Source organism: Ovis aries, chromosome 5 (assembly GCF_016772045.2).
Source record: "Ovis aries strain OAR_USU_Benz2616 breed Rambouillet chromosome 5, ARS-UI_Ramb_v3.0, whole genome shotgun sequence".
NCBI classification, from domain to species: domain Eukaryota; kingdom Metazoa; phylum Chordata; class Mammalia; order Artiodactyla; family Bovidae; genus Ovis; species Ovis aries.
In genome coordinates, this window is record NC_056058.1 from 46,757,722 (window position 1) to 46,775,711 (window position 17,990).

The 17,990-nt window shown below is 44.9% G+C and overlaps 1 protein-coding gene across 8 annotated transcripts in view; it reads right to left on the reverse strand.

Annotated features, from left to right (window-relative positions):
• The window catches only part of KLHL3 (kelch like family member 3), a 130,485-nt gene that overhangs the window by 54,024 nt on the left and 58,471 nt on the right, over positions 1 to 17,990 (reverse strand). For all 8 annotated transcript variants that reach the window (XM_060415762.1, XM_042250910.2, XM_060415763.1 and 5 more), the window contains 2 exons: positions 17,044 to 17,206; positions 4,994 to 5,103 (listed from right to left, as the gene is read on the reverse strand). In XM_060415762.1, the coding sequence (XP_060271745.1) occupies positions 4,994 to 5,103; positions 17,044 to 17,206 (273 nt within the window). The remainder of the gene's footprint in view (positions 1 to 4,993; positions 5,104 to 17,043; positions 17,207 to 17,990) is intronic.

The following is a 17,990-nucleotide window of genomic DNA, read 5'->3' on the forward strand; positions in this document are numbered from 1 at the left end:
CCCTGGAGTTCTGTTTCTTGATCCAGATGCTGGCTTTGTAAAAGTTGAGCCGTGCACTTTGCATTTGCTCATGTCTCTGAGCTTACTGCAACATAAACACCTTTTTTTAACAGTGTGTGAAATAATCACAGTGAGCAGTCAAGATAAGTTTTTGGTCGTAGTGTGGCAGTATTCCAGTCACAGGTGCTTAGTGAACTGTGCTCTCAGAGAACAGTAAAAAGAGTATCACTGACTCAGGCCAGATCATTGTTTGCAGGCTGAGAATTTGGCAGGTCTAATGCTGACCTCAGAGTGTGGTAGGGCTGCCAAGAGGCCAGCCTAAGCATAGGATATACTTGCTTGGTCCCTGGATGGTGCCTTGCCAATAAGCACTCAAGCCCAGCCTACTGGCCAGGGAGCTCCTGCCTGTACCCCAGACCCATCCCTGGAGAGGCCAGGAATTCAGACATGAGGGCTGCTGCTGCTGCTAAGTCACTTCAGTCGTGTCCGACTCCGTTCGACCCCAGAGACAGCAGCCCACCAGGCTCCCCATCCCTGGGATTCTCCAGGCAAGAACACTGGAGTGGGTTGCCATTTCCTTCTCCAATGCATGAAAGTGAAAAGTGAAAGTGAAGTCGCTCAGTCGTATCCGACTCTTAGCGACCCCGTGGACTGCAGCCTACCAGGCTCCTCCATCCATGGGATTTTCCAGGCAAGAGTACTGGAGTGGGGTGCTATTGCCTTCTCCAAGACAGGAGGGCACACAACACTAAAGACCCCAGGAGACAAGGTCCAATTCTTTCCAGGAAATACAGTATCAGAATTTGACCCCTGATGATAGTTTTAGGAGATAATAGTACATAAAATGTGATCATGCAGAAAGAAACAAATCTGTACTTCTCTTTCTAACACATACTTGACACTAATCTAATTTTTTGAAGAGATCCAACCAATTTCTTGCTGACCTATACCTGAAATGTGGGTCTCTGTTAGTTCACACTCTGAAAAGCCTCAACAGAGTTTCATAAGGAGTGGAAATCTTGAGAAGTAGAAACATATTTACCAGCTGAAAAAGCAAAGATTCAGAAAAGTCTAGTACACAGAAATTCAGTGGTCAAACTGCAGTAGAACTTGGTCATATCCCTTCTCCTCACAGTCTGTGCGTCCCAGAAGCTTGCTTACCCTGCCCCTGGGTCAAGAAGGCTGCATGTGGTGAGAGTTGAACTTTGTGTCTCCAAGGGGATGCAAGAAACAGGCTATCTGCTCACAGGATTAGCTCTCCCCACTGAGACACCTCCCATCAGAAAGACTCAGGTGACTAGGAGGGGCTTGTTCTCTGCGTCATTCCTCTACCTGAGCAAGGATGGGGGGCGGGGGCATGATCACAAAGAACTAGTGATTCTGTGATCCCTACCACATCCATTTGTCCTCTCTCAAATAACAGGAATTTTAAAAACAAAAACTACAAGGAGGAAAAACAGGAGAGAAAATGGCAAAGATCCATGCCCCTGTCTGACCTCTAGTTCCTACATTTGTCCTTATTCTCTAGAAAAATATTAAAATTGTCCCCATAATCTCAGCTGGCCCAGGGCAGAGTCCAACCGCAGTCTGCCTTGTCACTTGTTCAGGAAATGTCTGCTGAGCGCTTCCTAGCGCCTCCCAGGGCTCTGCGTCAGGACTGTGTGTGACACACAGATGGCTAAGGCGCCCTCATAGCCCTCAAGGAGCTTGAGCATAGTAGAAGAGATGAGGCTTGGGCAAAAGCAAGTGCTCATGAGGAAAAACAGCATCTGAGTTCTGGCAGAGGCCCAGACGGTGCTGGGGAAGATGGACCAAAAGACAGCTACCAGCCTAGCTCCTACCAGGCACAGGTCATGCCAACCACCCAGACCACCACAGGGACTGGGAACAGCTTCCCCTTGAGAAAGGACCCAATCAATGGGTACATGTATCATCTCATTTCATCCCTAGAACACCACCATAAGATAGATACTATACTATCATCAACCCCCCTTTCACAGATGAGAAAACTGAGATTTAGAAGGGCTCTTTTATTCATTCATTCAACAAACATTTATTATATCTACCAAGGACCTGATGGGCTTCTCTGGTGGCTCAGATAGTAAAGAATCTACCAGCAATGTGGGAGACCTGGGTTCAGTCCCTGGGTTGGGAAGATCCCCTGGAGAAGGGCATGGCAACCCACTCCAGTATTCTTGCTGGGAGAATCCCCATGGACAGAGGAGCCTGGCGGGCTACAGTTTGTGGGGTTGGAAAGAGTCAGACACGAATGAGCGACTAAGCACGCAGCACACAAGGACCTGATGCCACTCTAGCAGTAACCATACGACAGACAAAATTCCTGATTATTATGGTATATGTGTTCTGATAGGAGATAACTTGTTCAAGGTCGCTCAGCTTGTTAAAGTAGTGGAGCCAGGATCAAATTCAGTTATTCTGGCTGAAGAACCTATACTTTCAAACTTCCAGCAAACAAGCTGTCTGGGCCCAGCCACAGACACTGAAAATCATCATTAATAGTAAAATACCACATTTCCTCTATTTCAAGATGCATAGTTGTAAGACACATCTGAAACCTGGCTGTATTTTATAATATATGTTGAAAGAAACTTGCAGGCTGCAAGCAGAGAAGTAAACTAAAAAACTGGTATAACTGATACTGCTGTTTAAGTGTGAATTTTGCTGAATACAGGTTATTTGATTGTCAATGCAACTGAATTTTCTGCAGATGCTAACATTACATAAAGCTGGATTTTAACTTAACTGACGATCCCTGATACTGCTTTGAATACACTCAAAAAATTTTGCTATAACACAATATTGCAAGAAAAAGCCATTGTGCATGTAAGAAATTATGCCTATCACACAATGTGATTAAAAGGGGTAGAAATCACCAAATCTCCTGGAACAGATTACAGAATCTTCAAAGCTTAAAGGGCTAGCATTCAAATGACAAGCACCTAATTGTCAAAGCTTTTCCAGCTATTAAATTTCCAGAAATAAGCAATCAATTAAGGGGGGAAAATTATGGGTTTTGCGAAAGAGAAAATATAGGCAAAACCCACTATTCATTAATAAGCCTCAAAATTACATGGCCAACCTTAAACATACCATGAGTAATATATTTTCTGAAAAGCATAACTCTGAAGTTACACATAATTTCTGAGACCCAAATATGATACACAACATCATTAATGTGAAAAATACATACACTCCAAACTGATTCTACAGAAACAGCAACTCATATGTAAGCATATGAATAAATGAAAGCCACCACAGGCAAGTTTTAAGTGTATATATCTATTGCCATGTTTCTGTTTCTGAAAAGATGCAGTTAACACCATGGTTTATTTTACCATTCAGTTCAGTACAGTTCAGTTGCTCAGTCATGTCCAACTCTGCAATCACATGAATTACAGCACACCAGGCCTCCCTGTCCATCCCCAACTCCCAGAGTTCACTCAGATTCACGTCCATTGAGTTGGTGATGCCATCCAGCCATCGCATCCTCTGTCGTCCCCTTCTCCTCCTGTCCCCAATCCCTCCCAGCATCAGAGTCTTTTCCAATGAGTCAGGTCTTCGCATGAGGTGGCCAAAGTACTGGAGTTTCAGCTTTAGCATCAGTCCTTCCAAAGAACACCCAGGGCTGATCTCCTTCAGAATGGACTGGTTGGATCTCCTTGCAGTCCAAGGGACTCTCAAGAGTCTTCTCCAACACCACAGTTCAAAAGCATCAATTCTTCAGCGCTCAGCTTTCTTCACAGTCCAGCTCTCACATCCATACATGACCACTGGTAAAACCATACCCTTGACTAGACGGAAGTTTGTTGGCAAAGTAATGTCTCTGCTTTTCAATATGCTATCTAGGTTAGTCATAACTTTCCTTCCAAGGAGTAAGCATCTTTTAATTTCATGGCTGCAATCACCATCTGCAGTGATTTGGGAGCCCAAAAAAATAAAGTCTGACACTGTTTCCCCATCTATTTGCCATGAAGTGATGGGACCGGATAACATGATCTTAGTTTTCTGAATGTTGAGCTTTAAGCCAACTTTTTCACTCTCCTCTTTCACTTTCATTGAGAGGCTTTTAGTTCCTCTTCACTTTCTGCCATAAGGGTGGTGTCATCTGCATATCTGAGGTGATTGATATTTCTCCCGGCAATCTTGATTCCAGCTTGTGCTTCTTCCAGCCCAGCTTTTCTCATGATGTACTCTGCATATAAGTTAAATAAGCAGGGTGACAATATACAGCCTTGATGTACTCCTTTTCCTATTTGGAATCAGTCTGTTGTTCCATGTCCAGTTCTAACGATTGCTTCCTGACCTGCATATAGGTTTCTCAAGAGGCAGGTCAGGTGGTCTGGTATTCCCATCTCTTTCAGAACTTTCCACAGTTTATTGTCAAAGGCTTTGGCATAGTCAGTAAACCAGTTAACTGTGATTTCCAGCAGTTCCTAACCCCTCTGTGGGGCTCAGTTTCCTTAGTAAAAATTCCAGTTCCCTATTGGAATTAGATGTTCCCCAAAGGTTGGTTGTGGCTTGAATACTGGATATTCACAAGAGGCCATGTGGGACAGTGGTTAAGATTAAGTGACATGCAGACCAACCGAGTGACATTGAACAAGATAGTTAATGCCTCTGAGTCTGCTTCCTTATCTGTAATGTGAGGACAATAGTGATGCCTGCCTCACAGGGCTGAGGTGAAGGCTGAACGAGCTGAAGAACATCAAGCACTTAGTATTGGGCTTGGCAAACTGTGAAGGTTTAAGAATTGGAAGCAGCTTTGAAGCCATCATCATCATCACCATTATGCCTTCTTTAAAGTGTCCATAAAACATATATAGTGATCATGGGCCAGAAAGTCTTTTCTAAGGGACAAAAGATATATAAACCTTTTTTTTTTAATTTGGAAAAGAGATCTCACTGAATCACAAGTCCTTCCCACAACCACCTCATGAGAGAGGCTTCTGTTTCAAAGAGCGCCATGCCATACCTTCTCTTCTGAAGAAACGGTCAGCTTGTCACTGGATATCAAGCTGCACACCTGGTCCAGACTTAGGCTAAGAAATTCTTCCCCCAGCATCACCTCTGGAAAGTGCTGCTCTGTTCCAAAAAGAAAAAAAGCATAAGTTCAGAAAACAAATTTATAACACACTCCTGCCCATCCATGAACCAAGGCCATGATAATCTGTGGGATTCAGAGCAGAGTCCAGGGAGCTCTGGGGGAGGCAGGAGGGAGACAGAAAGGTAGACATCCTGGCTGGAGGGAAACCAGCCTTTTAATTCAGCAGCAAAGGCATCCCCCTGTGTAACCCTCTCTCCAGAACATCATCACAGAGGAAAATTGGGCAGAGTTATGAGGTTATATTTTTCCCATGCTCCATGAGATTAATAATGGCGCTGCAGAGAAACTTCGCAGGGGCCTGCCTATTTAACTGGGCTCATTTCCCCTCAAGGCACAGGCTGGCAGAGCTGCAGACGGTGCCCCCTGCCACGCAGGCAAACAAAAGTGGGTCAGAACTGCTGCATGGCCAAAGTCTCTGGGGGTTCTGGTAGGAAGTCAGCATTAGAAGCTTGGCAGAAGGGTTCATCCCTTCCTGCCCAAGTCAAGCCTGTTATCTCTGGTTCACAAGAAGGCTCATCTAAGCTTCTGTCCGGGTGTGGCGGCAACATGGCTGCCAAGACCACTGCTGGGAATGGTCCACAGCAGCCAGGCCTTCCAAGGCTGTAATATAGAGGGGAGTTGGGGACAATGAGAACGAGATAAATCTCAAAGCCCCAAGGGCCACATGAGGGAAATGCCAAGGACAATTCTGACCCTGACATTCTCCCAGGCCACCATCCTGCTAATACAGAGGCAGTGAGATGCCAGGGAAGGAGCAGGCACTTCCGAAAGAAGGAATCTAGATTCAAGTCCCGGCTATGTCATTTACGAGCTGTGTCCTGTGGCACCATTCTCCTCACGCGTACAATGGAGATAAAAACCACGTCTCCCTCCCTCCCATGCTCTGATGAGAAAGGAATTGAGAACATGTTTTGCAAGCTGCTTCAAGGTGAACCTGCCCAAGGGCTGACAACTCCAGGTGCAAGAGTCCCTGGAGGTCACAGGGTCCTTTGTCATTTGCCCCAGACTTTGCTCCTTCCTCAGTTCTCACAACCCTGCACCATCACCCCAGGAGCACCTGTGCTCTTTGCCCTCCAGACCTTTCCCCTTCTTCTGTGGTAGTCCTGCTCTAGCCTGAGAGCTTCTTGGATAATTCCAGAAGCCCCACCCACACCCCCACCAACTTGGTCTGGCTGGTCCCTGGAATGAGATTCCGAGTGCCACCATGTCTGGGAGGCCATGCTGAAACATCAACTCTCCCACAGCTGCACAAGGAAAATAAAATCGGAGCATGCTAATCACACTCATCAACTTCTTAAAAATCAAACAAAGAACTTAAGGTTTAAGCCATTTCTTGTAAAAAATCATTTTGAGCTTTATATGTTGAATTTCAGATCCAAACAATTCCCATATACCCTTCATCCAGAGTTCCTAAATGTCAATATTTTACTCTCAAAGTCTGAGTTATAAATAATCTTTTCCATCTCTCACTGGCCAAAAAAGGCTCCCCACTTGCTCTCCACTAGCTTAATAATATAACTGAAACCACAGTTAAAGCTTGCCCATCCTGAGGCTCAGGGATGTTTGTACATAACAACACAAAGTTAAAAGTCAGATCCGTTACAGATAGAAGCAACTGTCACAACATAAGAAGTTGGTCTTGCCCCTCTACACATTAATAGAAAAAAAATCTTTTGTTAAAGCATAGATTTTAAGTATGAGATTCAACTATCTAATTTTCAGAATATTAAGACTATAGTTATCTTTTTAAGTATCCATTCTTAAAGATTTTTAAATAAAAGTGAACATCCCATTTCTTTGGATGATGGGAATTCATTCTTGGCCTGGAGGCTTGGAAAGTAACAGGATTCTCCTTATACACTCTTCTGGCCCAAGAAGTCTTTGGACCAGTCACCAGATGCATTGACAACATACAAGAAACAGCAGATAGGAAAACTGACCAAGTGTAGGGCAGAGAGTTCCTGGGGACCAGCATGGCTGAGCTCAGCAGGGGAGGCAGGCCAGCCAACGCCAACATCTCTGTGTCCCAGAGCCATACCTGGTCTTCCCACCTTTATCTTTGGTTGATAGAAAAAAAAAAAAAAAAACTAACATTCAGAAGAGGGAAAAGAATAAGAGGAGGTATAAGAGGAAGTGAGGAAGTACAATTCTGAGCTTTAAGAAATTCTTCCTCAGAGCTCAGAAAGCCAAGAGACAAACTTGGGTTTTGAAAAGGAAGAAAATGGAAGTGCAATGATGCATATCCTAGATGACTTGGTGGACAAACAAGAAGTACTCAAAGATAAAGCAAAGCAGAAGGTAGTCAGCCCTCTGCACTTCCCCATCTCCCACACCCTGGAGCATCGCAGCATGAGTCTGGGTCCCAACTTCAGTTGGCTGCTTCTTTGCCCATCTGGAACCTCCCACTGCAATCCCTTCAGAAATCCTCCCAGGAAGCAGTGTCTGGTGGGGAGGAGACAACAAGGGAGGTGTTGGACAGGAGCTTCTCTCACTCAGGGCTGGCACACCCAGAGACCAAGGAGATTTGCAAGGCATGAGCAGGACACAAAGAAGGGCCCAGAAAGAAACTCCTTCCCTTCTCCTTTCAGCCTGGAACACAGGGCTGAGCCCCAGAGGAGACCCCTTTCTGTTAGCAACACTCAAGACACAACAGGGTAGAAAAAAACAGGAACAGGCTCCTCTGGCTAACTCAGTTTCCTGGGAAACAGGAGTTGCCCAGAAGACTCTGGACTCAGATCAGCTCTCTTCTCAGGCACTTCCTGGAAAGAACCCACTCTGCTCCCACAAGATACACTTTGAGAATCAGCTTCTGCTTTTAACACTTGTTTGGGAATTTTTTTTAAGTTTCTTTTGCTTTGCTGTTAATGTATTAAGGGAGAACGTAGTGACTAATTGTGGCTAACAGTCAGAAGACCTGGGTTTACCTAGCTCCACCTCTTATAGTCCCTTCTTTTCAGGCTCTGACTTCATTAATCATAAAATGGGACCATAAAGCCTGACCTCGATCTCCAGGTTGTTCTGAAGTTCAAAAATGCTAACATGTATTAGCCTACCTTGAGATCTATAAGAAACTCTTTAAAAATGAAGGAGAAATACCACATGCACGTGTACCTGCATTACGAATCCCAGTTCTGCGGGCAGCACTGCTCGCCAACGGAGAAGCCATTTCCACAGCATCAGTCATCCTTTGAGACTGCAGGACCTGCCAGTGAGGCTGTGGACTCAAAGGTCTCAGAATCCCACTTTAATTCCATTGAGTTCCACAAACTTTCTAGTGATATAAGTATTGAATTTCCTAAGGCTGGAGTTTTCTCATCCACTAAATGGAGCTAATAATAGCACATAACTCATAAAGGTGAGATGGGCATTAGATAAATATATGTACAATAATTCCCATTTCCTGAGACCACTGCAAGTGCTCAATAACTGTTCATACGTTATGGGCCAAAAGCAGTGTTTCTTCAAAAAGGAAGAAGGTAGAGCTGGCGTCTAGAAGGAGACAACTGGCTTACAAAAGGGTAACACAAGACACCAGTGACTTCAACCCAAAGTCCACAGGGCCATGCCAGGAAATGCACTCCACATTCAATAAAAGAAGGCCAATTCAGAGCATATCTAGAAAACAGCAACAGCCCAGTCTAGCTAGAGCCTAGGCTGTATTTTCATTCATCTAACAAATACATACAGAGCCTCCACCAAGTATGGAGAACTGTGCCAGGCTCCCTGGGAGGTAGAAGAGGCAGACAAGGCTCAATCTTGGGGGACGGGTGGAATGTGCAAGGGCATAGGATCTTTGAACCACAGGCAAGCCCCCATGAAAGGGGATTCTCCAAAATAAACTTTCATCTTATCTAAACTTATCCAAACATTTCTTATCCTCTTGCTTTTTTCCCCTTTAGGGAGGAGTGCAAACAAACCACCCCCCTAAAATAGTTAATTAGTATCTGGTTAGTTCAGTTCAGTCGCTCAGTCGTGTCTGACTCTTTGTGACCCCATAAATCGCAGCACGCCAGGCCTCCCTGTCCATCACCAACTCCTGGAGTTCACTCAGACTCACGTCCATCCAGTCAGTGATGCCATCCAGCCATCTCATCCTCGGTAGTCCCCTTCTCCTCCTGCCCCCAATCCCTCCCAGCATCAAAGTCTTTTCCAATGAGTCAACTCTTCATATGAGGTGGCCAAAATACTGGAGATTCAGCTTTAGCATCATTCCTTCCAAAGAAATCCCAGGGTTGATCTCCTTCAGAATGGACTGGTTGGATCTCCTTCCAGTTCAAGGGACTCTCAAGAGTCTTCTCCAACAACTCAGTTCAAAACATCAATTCTTCGGTGCTCAGCTTTCTTCACAGTCCAACTCTCACATCCATAGATGACTACTGGAAAAACCATAGCCTTGACTAGACAGACCTTAGTCAGCAAAGTAATGTCTCTGCTTTTGAATATGCTATCTAGGTTGGCCATAACTTTTCTTCCAAGGAGTAAGCGTCTTTTAATTTCATGGCTGCAGTCACCATCTGCAGTGATTTTGGAGCCCCAAAAAATAAAGTCTGACACTGTTTCCACTGTTTCCCCATCTATTTCCCATGAAGTGATGGGACCGGATGCCATGATCTTCATTTTTTTGAATGGTTAGGAGTTCCAATTAACCAGGCTTTACTACAAGTAGCAAACACTGTCTAAGATGTAAGTTTTGGAGACACTGCATTGGGAAAGATCCTCAGTGTTCTCCCTACTTGCTGCAAGTAATAATTTTTTTCTCCAGCAAAAAAAAAAAAAATAAAAGTCCAAGTTTTGATTAATGAAACATAACAGAACTGTTCCTGCCTATTTGGATGAGAAATTATGCAGAAGACAAGGGGCACCAGACAATTATAAATCCTTTCCCCACCAAACAACACAAATATATCTTCCCATCGTGGAAAGGATAAGAAACTGGGTGGCACATTCCCAGGAAAGGGACACTGGCTGGGTCTTTTCAAAGAAGCAGACCTGGACAACATTAAGGGCTTTTCCTAAAATGGCTAACATTCTAGGTATTCTATGTATATTATGTCACTTACATCTTCCAAAAGCCCAGCTGAAGCGAATATCAATATCTCCACTTTACAGATGAAGAAATGGAGGGCCAGAAAGCCTAAGTCATGATCTTAGTATCACATGGCGGTAAGTGGTAGAGACTGGTTTTGAAACTAATGCTATCTATATAGCTCTCCAGCTTTCTTTTGATTACTGTTGGCATGATGTTTTCTCCATCTTTACTTTTCACTGACTATGAATCTTCATAATTAAAGTGGGTTTCTTGTACACATACACAAAAAAAAGAAACTAATGCTCTCTATAAATAATAACAAATATTCTGATTTAAGAATCTTAGTTTCCAAAATAATAAAAGCCTGTCCTGAGCAGGCCATTTTGGTAAAATTGATATAGACATCAGAACATTCTAAGAATACTGCAGATAGATACTGCAGAGAGAGAAAGAAAATATGAATCTAACTATATTTTCTTTTTGGCATCAGACCTGGGTTCAAATTTCAGACCCTTGGATAGAAATCTTTCCCTAACCCACCTATCGGGCTAGAGGACATGATATTCTTCTGTGTTCCCAAGGTCAGCAAAATAGGAAATTAAAATAACAGTGCTCATCAACCCATCTTATCACCTGAGGTCTTTCTCTCATACTGGGACTATGATCCCCATGAGGGGAGGCTCTGTCTTATTTGAGTCTGTCTTGCTTGAATGTGAATCCTTACTGTCTGCAGATATCGAGCTCTGAAAATACCATGCTTCCATTCCCATGCTTCTTCAAGACTTCCTAAGCCTCAGGCAACCTCTCAAGCAAGTCCCAAGTCCATTCCTCCCTCTTGATGGGGTGAAATAAGCCTAAAGCTTTGATCAGCTTTTATCTAAACTACAAGCCCAGAACAAATGGAAGTGATAACTCATCTATGACTTCTTTGACCTGCAGAGATGAAATGAACCCAGTTATTCCCGGACCAGTGGCCCAGCAAACAGGTATGAGTGAGTGTCTCTGAATGGAACTACTTATTAGGCCCCAGGACTTGCTAACGAAAGGTAGACACACAAACAGAATCAAAACATTTTAGTAGGGTTTTTAAAAAACAGAGCTACTTTAAATCTCTCTCTCCTTCCCTCTATTACTCTATTTTTGGAGAGCAGAGGTAAGCTTTCTTGATCAGTGCTTGGCTTTCAGGGCCTATAGTTTCTTTGCTCCAGGGAGAAAGCTCAGCTGCCACAGAGAATAACACAGATCTACCTGACTACTTCCCACGAGGGTCACGACCACCAGCCCTCAGACTCTAAATTTCACTGCCTACATTCTCCCTGGGATAGTGGGATAAGAGCTCTTGCCCTGCTGACTTAATTCCAAAAGTGTATGTACTGTACCTCCCCCTTGCTATCATACACACAGAGCAAAGGGCTGTATCAAAACTGGCCAGTTAGCAGTGTTGTTGATTCAACAACAGAGTTCCCTGTTCTCCAGAGAATGGAAGGAACAGGGACATCTCCTAAAATTCCCAGAAGGAGAATAATTAACGATAAAAACGACCTGCATCCACACGAATGCTTCATTTGCCACCTTCACGGTAGAAGCAGAAAATCAAGGGGAGGCAGAAGTGAGGCAGCGGCCACAGCAGAGAGGCTGAACTGGCCTGGGGAGTTGTGAAAATAAACAGTGGGCTCAGAGCACAGGCCCCAGAGTCAGGCAGCTTCTTCGTGAATCCTGGCATTGCCACTCACAAACTATGTGATCTGGAGCAAGTTACTGAACTGCTCCAAGGTTTCCGTTTCTTCATCTCTAAGTTAAGAAAGTAATAACTACCTCTTACAGTTTTGAAGTGTGTAGCACCTTACCTGGTACCTTGCAAGTATTCAGAAATGGCAGAAACTTCCACCGTGACCATCACCATCATTATTATCTTATGATGCCAAGCTGGAGGCAGCAATTTCACCAGATAACCCTCACTAAGTCAGAGGGTTGTGTTTTTTCAAGTGCTTTGTCAAAGTTTTTTGCTGTCCTTAGTTTAATTACTTCATTCCATGGTCTTAAATGACTCAATCAATCGAAAAAAGGCCATTTCTCTCCACAAACATGTGAAATTCAATGGTTTTTCCATCCCATGGCTGGGTGGTTTCAGCTCAGCTTTGGCAGGCTGATGTAAACACATTGTTCAAAGAATTTTAATTGCCATTTCATTAATAGGGTCCCATTAATACCCCTCCCAACTAGCTCTGCTGATGGCCCAGGCATGGTCATCCAATTACCAAACAACAAAATCCCCATAAACCTTGGCGCATGCCTCTGAAGTTAAAGATTAACCAGTCCCTGGAAACAATAACAGTGAGATATAAGAAAAAGGCTATGAAAATATGAGGGTCCTTTTCTCAGTTATCTGGTACTCAGCAGAACTATGGCATCAGCAGCTAGGGGTAAGGGTCTTTTCCAGCCCAGTCAGCTTTTAACTATGGGACTCACCCTTCCCCAGCCCAGCATAACTTATATCACAGCAAAAATATGGGGGCATAACCCTAAGGGGGAAACTGGACCCAGAGGAAGCAGAAGGGACTGCCACAGGAAGAAGAGATAGGCCCATTGCAAACAGGAAATCAACCAGGCAGTTAGGTGGAAAGAGCTGGTGCTCCAGCCCCGAGTCACGCTGTGTCCTCCTTCTCCAGGGGGCTGAAGACTAATCAGAAGGCAGTTGTCAACCTTAAAAATAGTTACTCTTTTTAGACAGAATTTGGCAGTATCTTTTAATGCATACTCTCTACGAGCTACTTTGTGCTATATGCTAAGATGGCACCCTACAAGCACAATTTCACGGTTACTTACATACCAGTGAGTATACTCCAAAACATTATGTAAAAGAATTCCTGTTAAAGCATTTGATGTAAAAGAAAAAAAAAACTGGTAACATTAATGTTCATTAAGAAAGGACTGGTTACCTAAATTATAGTTCATTATAGTTCGTCCCTGTGATGCAACAGACAGAAAGAGTCAGACTAGCCACCCGCAGGAGTCTGGAAAGAGCTTCAAGACACTGCACTAAGGTAAAAAAAAAAGTATAATGAGCACAAAAGTCTTCTATTTGTGTAAGTTAAAAAGCGTAATATATACGTATCTTGTAGGGATATCCAAGAGAGTCCCTGGCTCCCTTAAGAGGACCTGAGAGATCAACGTGTATTTCATACCTTTGGTCTTGTTTGAAAGTTTTATCATGGATACAAGTTGCTTTTATTGAATACATTCTCTAAAGTTTTAAAAATAGTGGTATAGAAATATGCCTGCTAACATGGAAAGATGTTCAGAATATACTAAGATTTTTTTGGCTGGAAAATATACATGTGGGATGAGAGATGGGGGAAGCTGTACACTAGGGTGCTGCCCATGACCCCCTCTGAGGAGGACTATGGGGCCTTTCCTGAAATAATCACAGGTGGTTGTGCATTAAGATAGCAACAATAATAAGAACAGAAAGTTCATTTTAGAGAAGGAGCATGAACAGAATTCAGAGGCAGTTTGGGGTTGTGGACAGGCGAAGGCAGAGGCCAGCTGGCCAGAGATAGGGAAGGAGTGCAAGGCAGACATACCCAGCTGTGCGTATGTATACAGAGGAGCCACCATCAGAAGCTCCAGGAAGGGTCCTTCTCCCGCAAAGTGCATGCTGTGTTCAGCAGGGGTCATGGTGTTGACCCAAGGAGTCCCGTCTCTCCACCAGGTCCCGTGGGGCTCTGAGTCTCTCTTGCCACAGATGGCATGAACGGCAGGGAGGATCCAGGGCATGGCCCTATGGTGGCACCTACTTCTGCAGGAGGCACTCCTACCTGTCCCTCCCACACTGACTCCAGTCCTCTAAACCATGCTGAAAACAAAGCAGGAGGAGCAACCTCCCATCTGAGAGAAAAGAAAACAGGCCTCGGGTCACTCAGCTCCAAAGTGTTGGCTTGTGTGTGTGATCCCTGGTTCTGACCTGGAGGGTCTCCTTGTAGTCTGTGGGCTCAGCTACCTCCTAACTCGAGGCATGGAGCCACGGAAGCCTGAAACCACACGGGGCCAACACTGCCCCTTGTGAGTGTGATTCTGGTCAGTACCCACACGCCCACACTTAAATGGGCAAGACAGCAGCTCTGTCTCAGGAGGCAGCAATGGCAGAGCTGCCAGGCTCCATCTAAGTTCAGGGGTTGCAAAACCAAAGACACAAAGCAGGCCCACAGCAGTGGCTGAGTGTGATGGAGTAAGCACAGATTAACCATAACTTCACACTGCTTCTTCTAATGTCTCTTCATCATAGTCTTATGACCTCTGTATTACCACGCCACCTTAAAAATGTGATTTTTATCTTCCCAATTGCACACAGCTGAGGGCTACAAAGAAAGCTATCCCAGAGCTGGTCCCAGGTTCCCCAGAAGGCCTGCACAACAGGGAGGAGACTCTCAGCCAGCAGTCACACTGACCGAGCCAGAGAAGGAGGAGGGCTCACACGTGCCGTGAGGGGCAGCCTCCCAACAGGGAAGAGAAGACATCCACACCTCACTTCCCCACCCCAAGATGACTAAACACCCCGCATCCAGCAGAGACAGCTGGCCATCTGTCTATACCGTCTGGTTGTTGGAATCTGGTAACTGCATGGCACAGACTTTGAGGTTCACACTTCCGATGGAAAATGCCAGCTCTAGCCACCGACACTCCACAGTTTCTGATTCACAGGGCCACCCTGTGTCCAAGCTGGGCCTGGAAGCCACAGAACAGAGTAGTTATAAACATAGCTCTGGAGTAAACACTGTCTGGGTTTGAATCCTGTCTCTGTCTCTTCTAACTAACCCCAACAAATGACTTCACCCCTCTGCGCTTTACTTTCCTCAGCTACTGTATGCTTTAAATGAACATAAAATGCTTAGTCTGGGATGTGACCCAAAGTGAAAGTTCAGTAAGCACTAGCTGAGAGTCATCCACCATGACCCTGCACACACATGGAGAGCACACACCCATGATGCTGCGGACCACATCACCGTGCCCTCAGGATCAGGGAGAACCAAAACCACACGGTGCTCCAAACCGCATCCTCCCTACTCTCCCACAGGTGAGCCTCACCATCAGACAGGGAGAAGGGCAAGAGAGAAAACAGGGATTCTGAAAGTAGAGGAAAGCCAGGCCACAAGACCTAGGAGCCTCTGTTAAACATGGGGAGTTCAATACACAGCCCAAACCTCTGATGACCTCATGAGCCAACTACAAAAGGGTGTGAGACGTGCTGTGTTTGGATGCAAGCATGCACACTCTATAGAGAGGCCTGGGGAGAGGAGACAGAGACCACCTGGCATCTAAGCATTCTCCCTTCTCCTCTGCACCAGGAAATGTCCACACGCTGACCTGGGCCTCAGTTAAGCCTTCAACTTTTGCTGAAGCAAAGTCTGTGCACATCCCTCAAGAAAGCGGCTAGACTAGAGAAGGCTGGACTAGTGACCACTCCCTGAGAACAGAAAGGAGGTAGGGTATCACGCCAGGTAATACAGGCACAGGAGGGACAGCAGAGAAACAGGAGAGTCAAGGATTAGGGTCAGAAAGAGTCAGAGGAATTCAGAATTAGGCAGACTGGGGAATGCCCTTCACAAAAATCATCATCATTGACATCCTAACGTCTGGTCCCATTTGTGTCCTCAGAAACAGACTTCAAGAAGTGAGAGTCTGTATAGGCTCCTGGGGTCTTGATCAGAGCAAAAAGAGGATGTTGAAAAACAGAAGAAATGCTTGTTGACTTGTGGATCAAGGGGCTAACACAGTGCAGGGACCTGGCATGTGAGCAGCTAGCAGGCCCCCAGTTAACTCCCAGACATTGGTTCCCTGGACAGGAGACAGAACAGACAGCAGCCATGCCAGCATTTGGGCAGGGGAAGAATGAGAGGTTTTACTGCAAGGGAAGGAGGTAGCCATGACCAGCTCTATCAATTCATATGACCAGACCTGTTTCCTAGGTCACTCATGACCTTCATCCTTAAATCACTACTCCCTATAAAAATCACAGGATTACAAGCTCTAGTGAGGAGAATGTCTCCAAGAAAAATAAAATGGGCTCAACAGATTATCTGATGTACTGAGAAGACTGTTCAGCATACCTGTCTTGTAAGAGTTAGTGATCATAATACTGTGTAAAAGAAAAAGCATCTAGTCACTGCCTTACTGATTAAAACAAAAGTTTTCTGATAAAAAAACAATTATAACTTAGCCCAGCTGTAGAAATATTAGAAGAATAAAGAGAGGGGAACAGTGAATGTCTATGAGGGGACATCTGTGAAAGCGCAGTTATTCTTCTGTGAGAAGTCAACAGACAACATCTAAAACTAATAAACCCCAAACCAGTCGTATAACCTTTTATTTACAGAAACAGAGGTAAATGTCAGATGAAGCAACCTTTGGCTGAATCAGCACCTGTATTTTAATTCTTTCAGAAAGGCAAGTGAGTGGCTCTAGAGAGCAAGACTTGGTATGGAAAAACAGCAGGAGACTCTTATCATTATGAGACTTGCAACAGTATTTGACTTTTCAAATGGTATTCACAGAACACTTTGATCAAAATAGAAATTTTCCTAAACAAAGATAATTTCAAGACATAAGTTCAAATTATTCTTCCCCCACAAACTCTTCTCAGATCTCCTTCCTCTTCTCTAGTGAAAATTACTGTCTGAACTTTTCATCTGGCAATTAGTCATATTCCACTTGGCACTGAGCTGAACTCCTCTATCGTTAATTATCTTTCCACCTGTGTCTTATCTCCTTGACTAAATCCTAACTGCTTCTCAGTAGAACACACTAGCCTCATAATCTTTGAGGAGTCCACCACAGACCAGGTTATTAAATTCACAGCTTGGAAAGGTGCAGCTACACTGTTCCCCATTACCTGCGTAAGCATTGGCCTGCTGCAGCAGGTCGGTGCAGGTATGCACGTCTGCAAAGGCACGGATGCCCAGGCAATTGGTGGGATGCAACTGAGACTGCAGGAAGTCACAGCAGTTCTGACGAACATCCATGAGCTGTAGCAAGCTGGCGGCTGGGAGCAGCACCTGGAAGAGAAGGTGACATTCTGAGTCACAGGATCCCACCACCAAGGTCTCATCTCCCCAGAGCGGTGCTTTAATCAGACCACGGCCAGGCTCAAGCCTTTGCATGGCTCTCCACTGCCTGCCAAAGTAAGTCCAAACTTCCCAGCCTGGCCTTTGAGGGAACCCCAGCCTTAGTTTCTGCTACTCTCCACTTCATGGACCCTTTGTTGTTGTTCGGTTGCCAAGTTGTATCCAACTCTTCATGAGCCCATGGACTTCAGCACACCAGGCTTCCCTGTTTCTCACCATCTCCCGGAGTTTGCCCAAGCACATATCCATTGAACTGGTGATGCTATCCAACCATCTCATCCTTTGTCGCCCCCTTCTCCTGCCTTCAATCTTTCCCAGCATCAGGGTCTTTTTCAATGAGTCAATTCTTCACATCAGATGGCCAAAGTATTGGAGTTTCAGCACCAGCATCAGTCCTTCCAATGAATATTCAGGACTGATTTCCTTTAGGATGGACTGGTTGGATCTCCTTGCAGTCCAAGGGACTCTCAAGAGTCTTCTCCAACACCACAGTCCAAAGGCATCAATTCTTGGATGCCTGGCTTTCTTTATAGTCCAACTCTCACATCCATACGTGACTACTGGAAAAAACCACAGCCTTGACTAGATGGACCTTTGTTGGCAAAGTAATATCTCTGCTTTTTAATATGCTGTCTAGGTTGGTTGTAACTTTTCTTCCAAGGAGTAAGCGTCTTTTAATATCATGGCTGCAGTCACCATCTGCAGTGATTTTGCA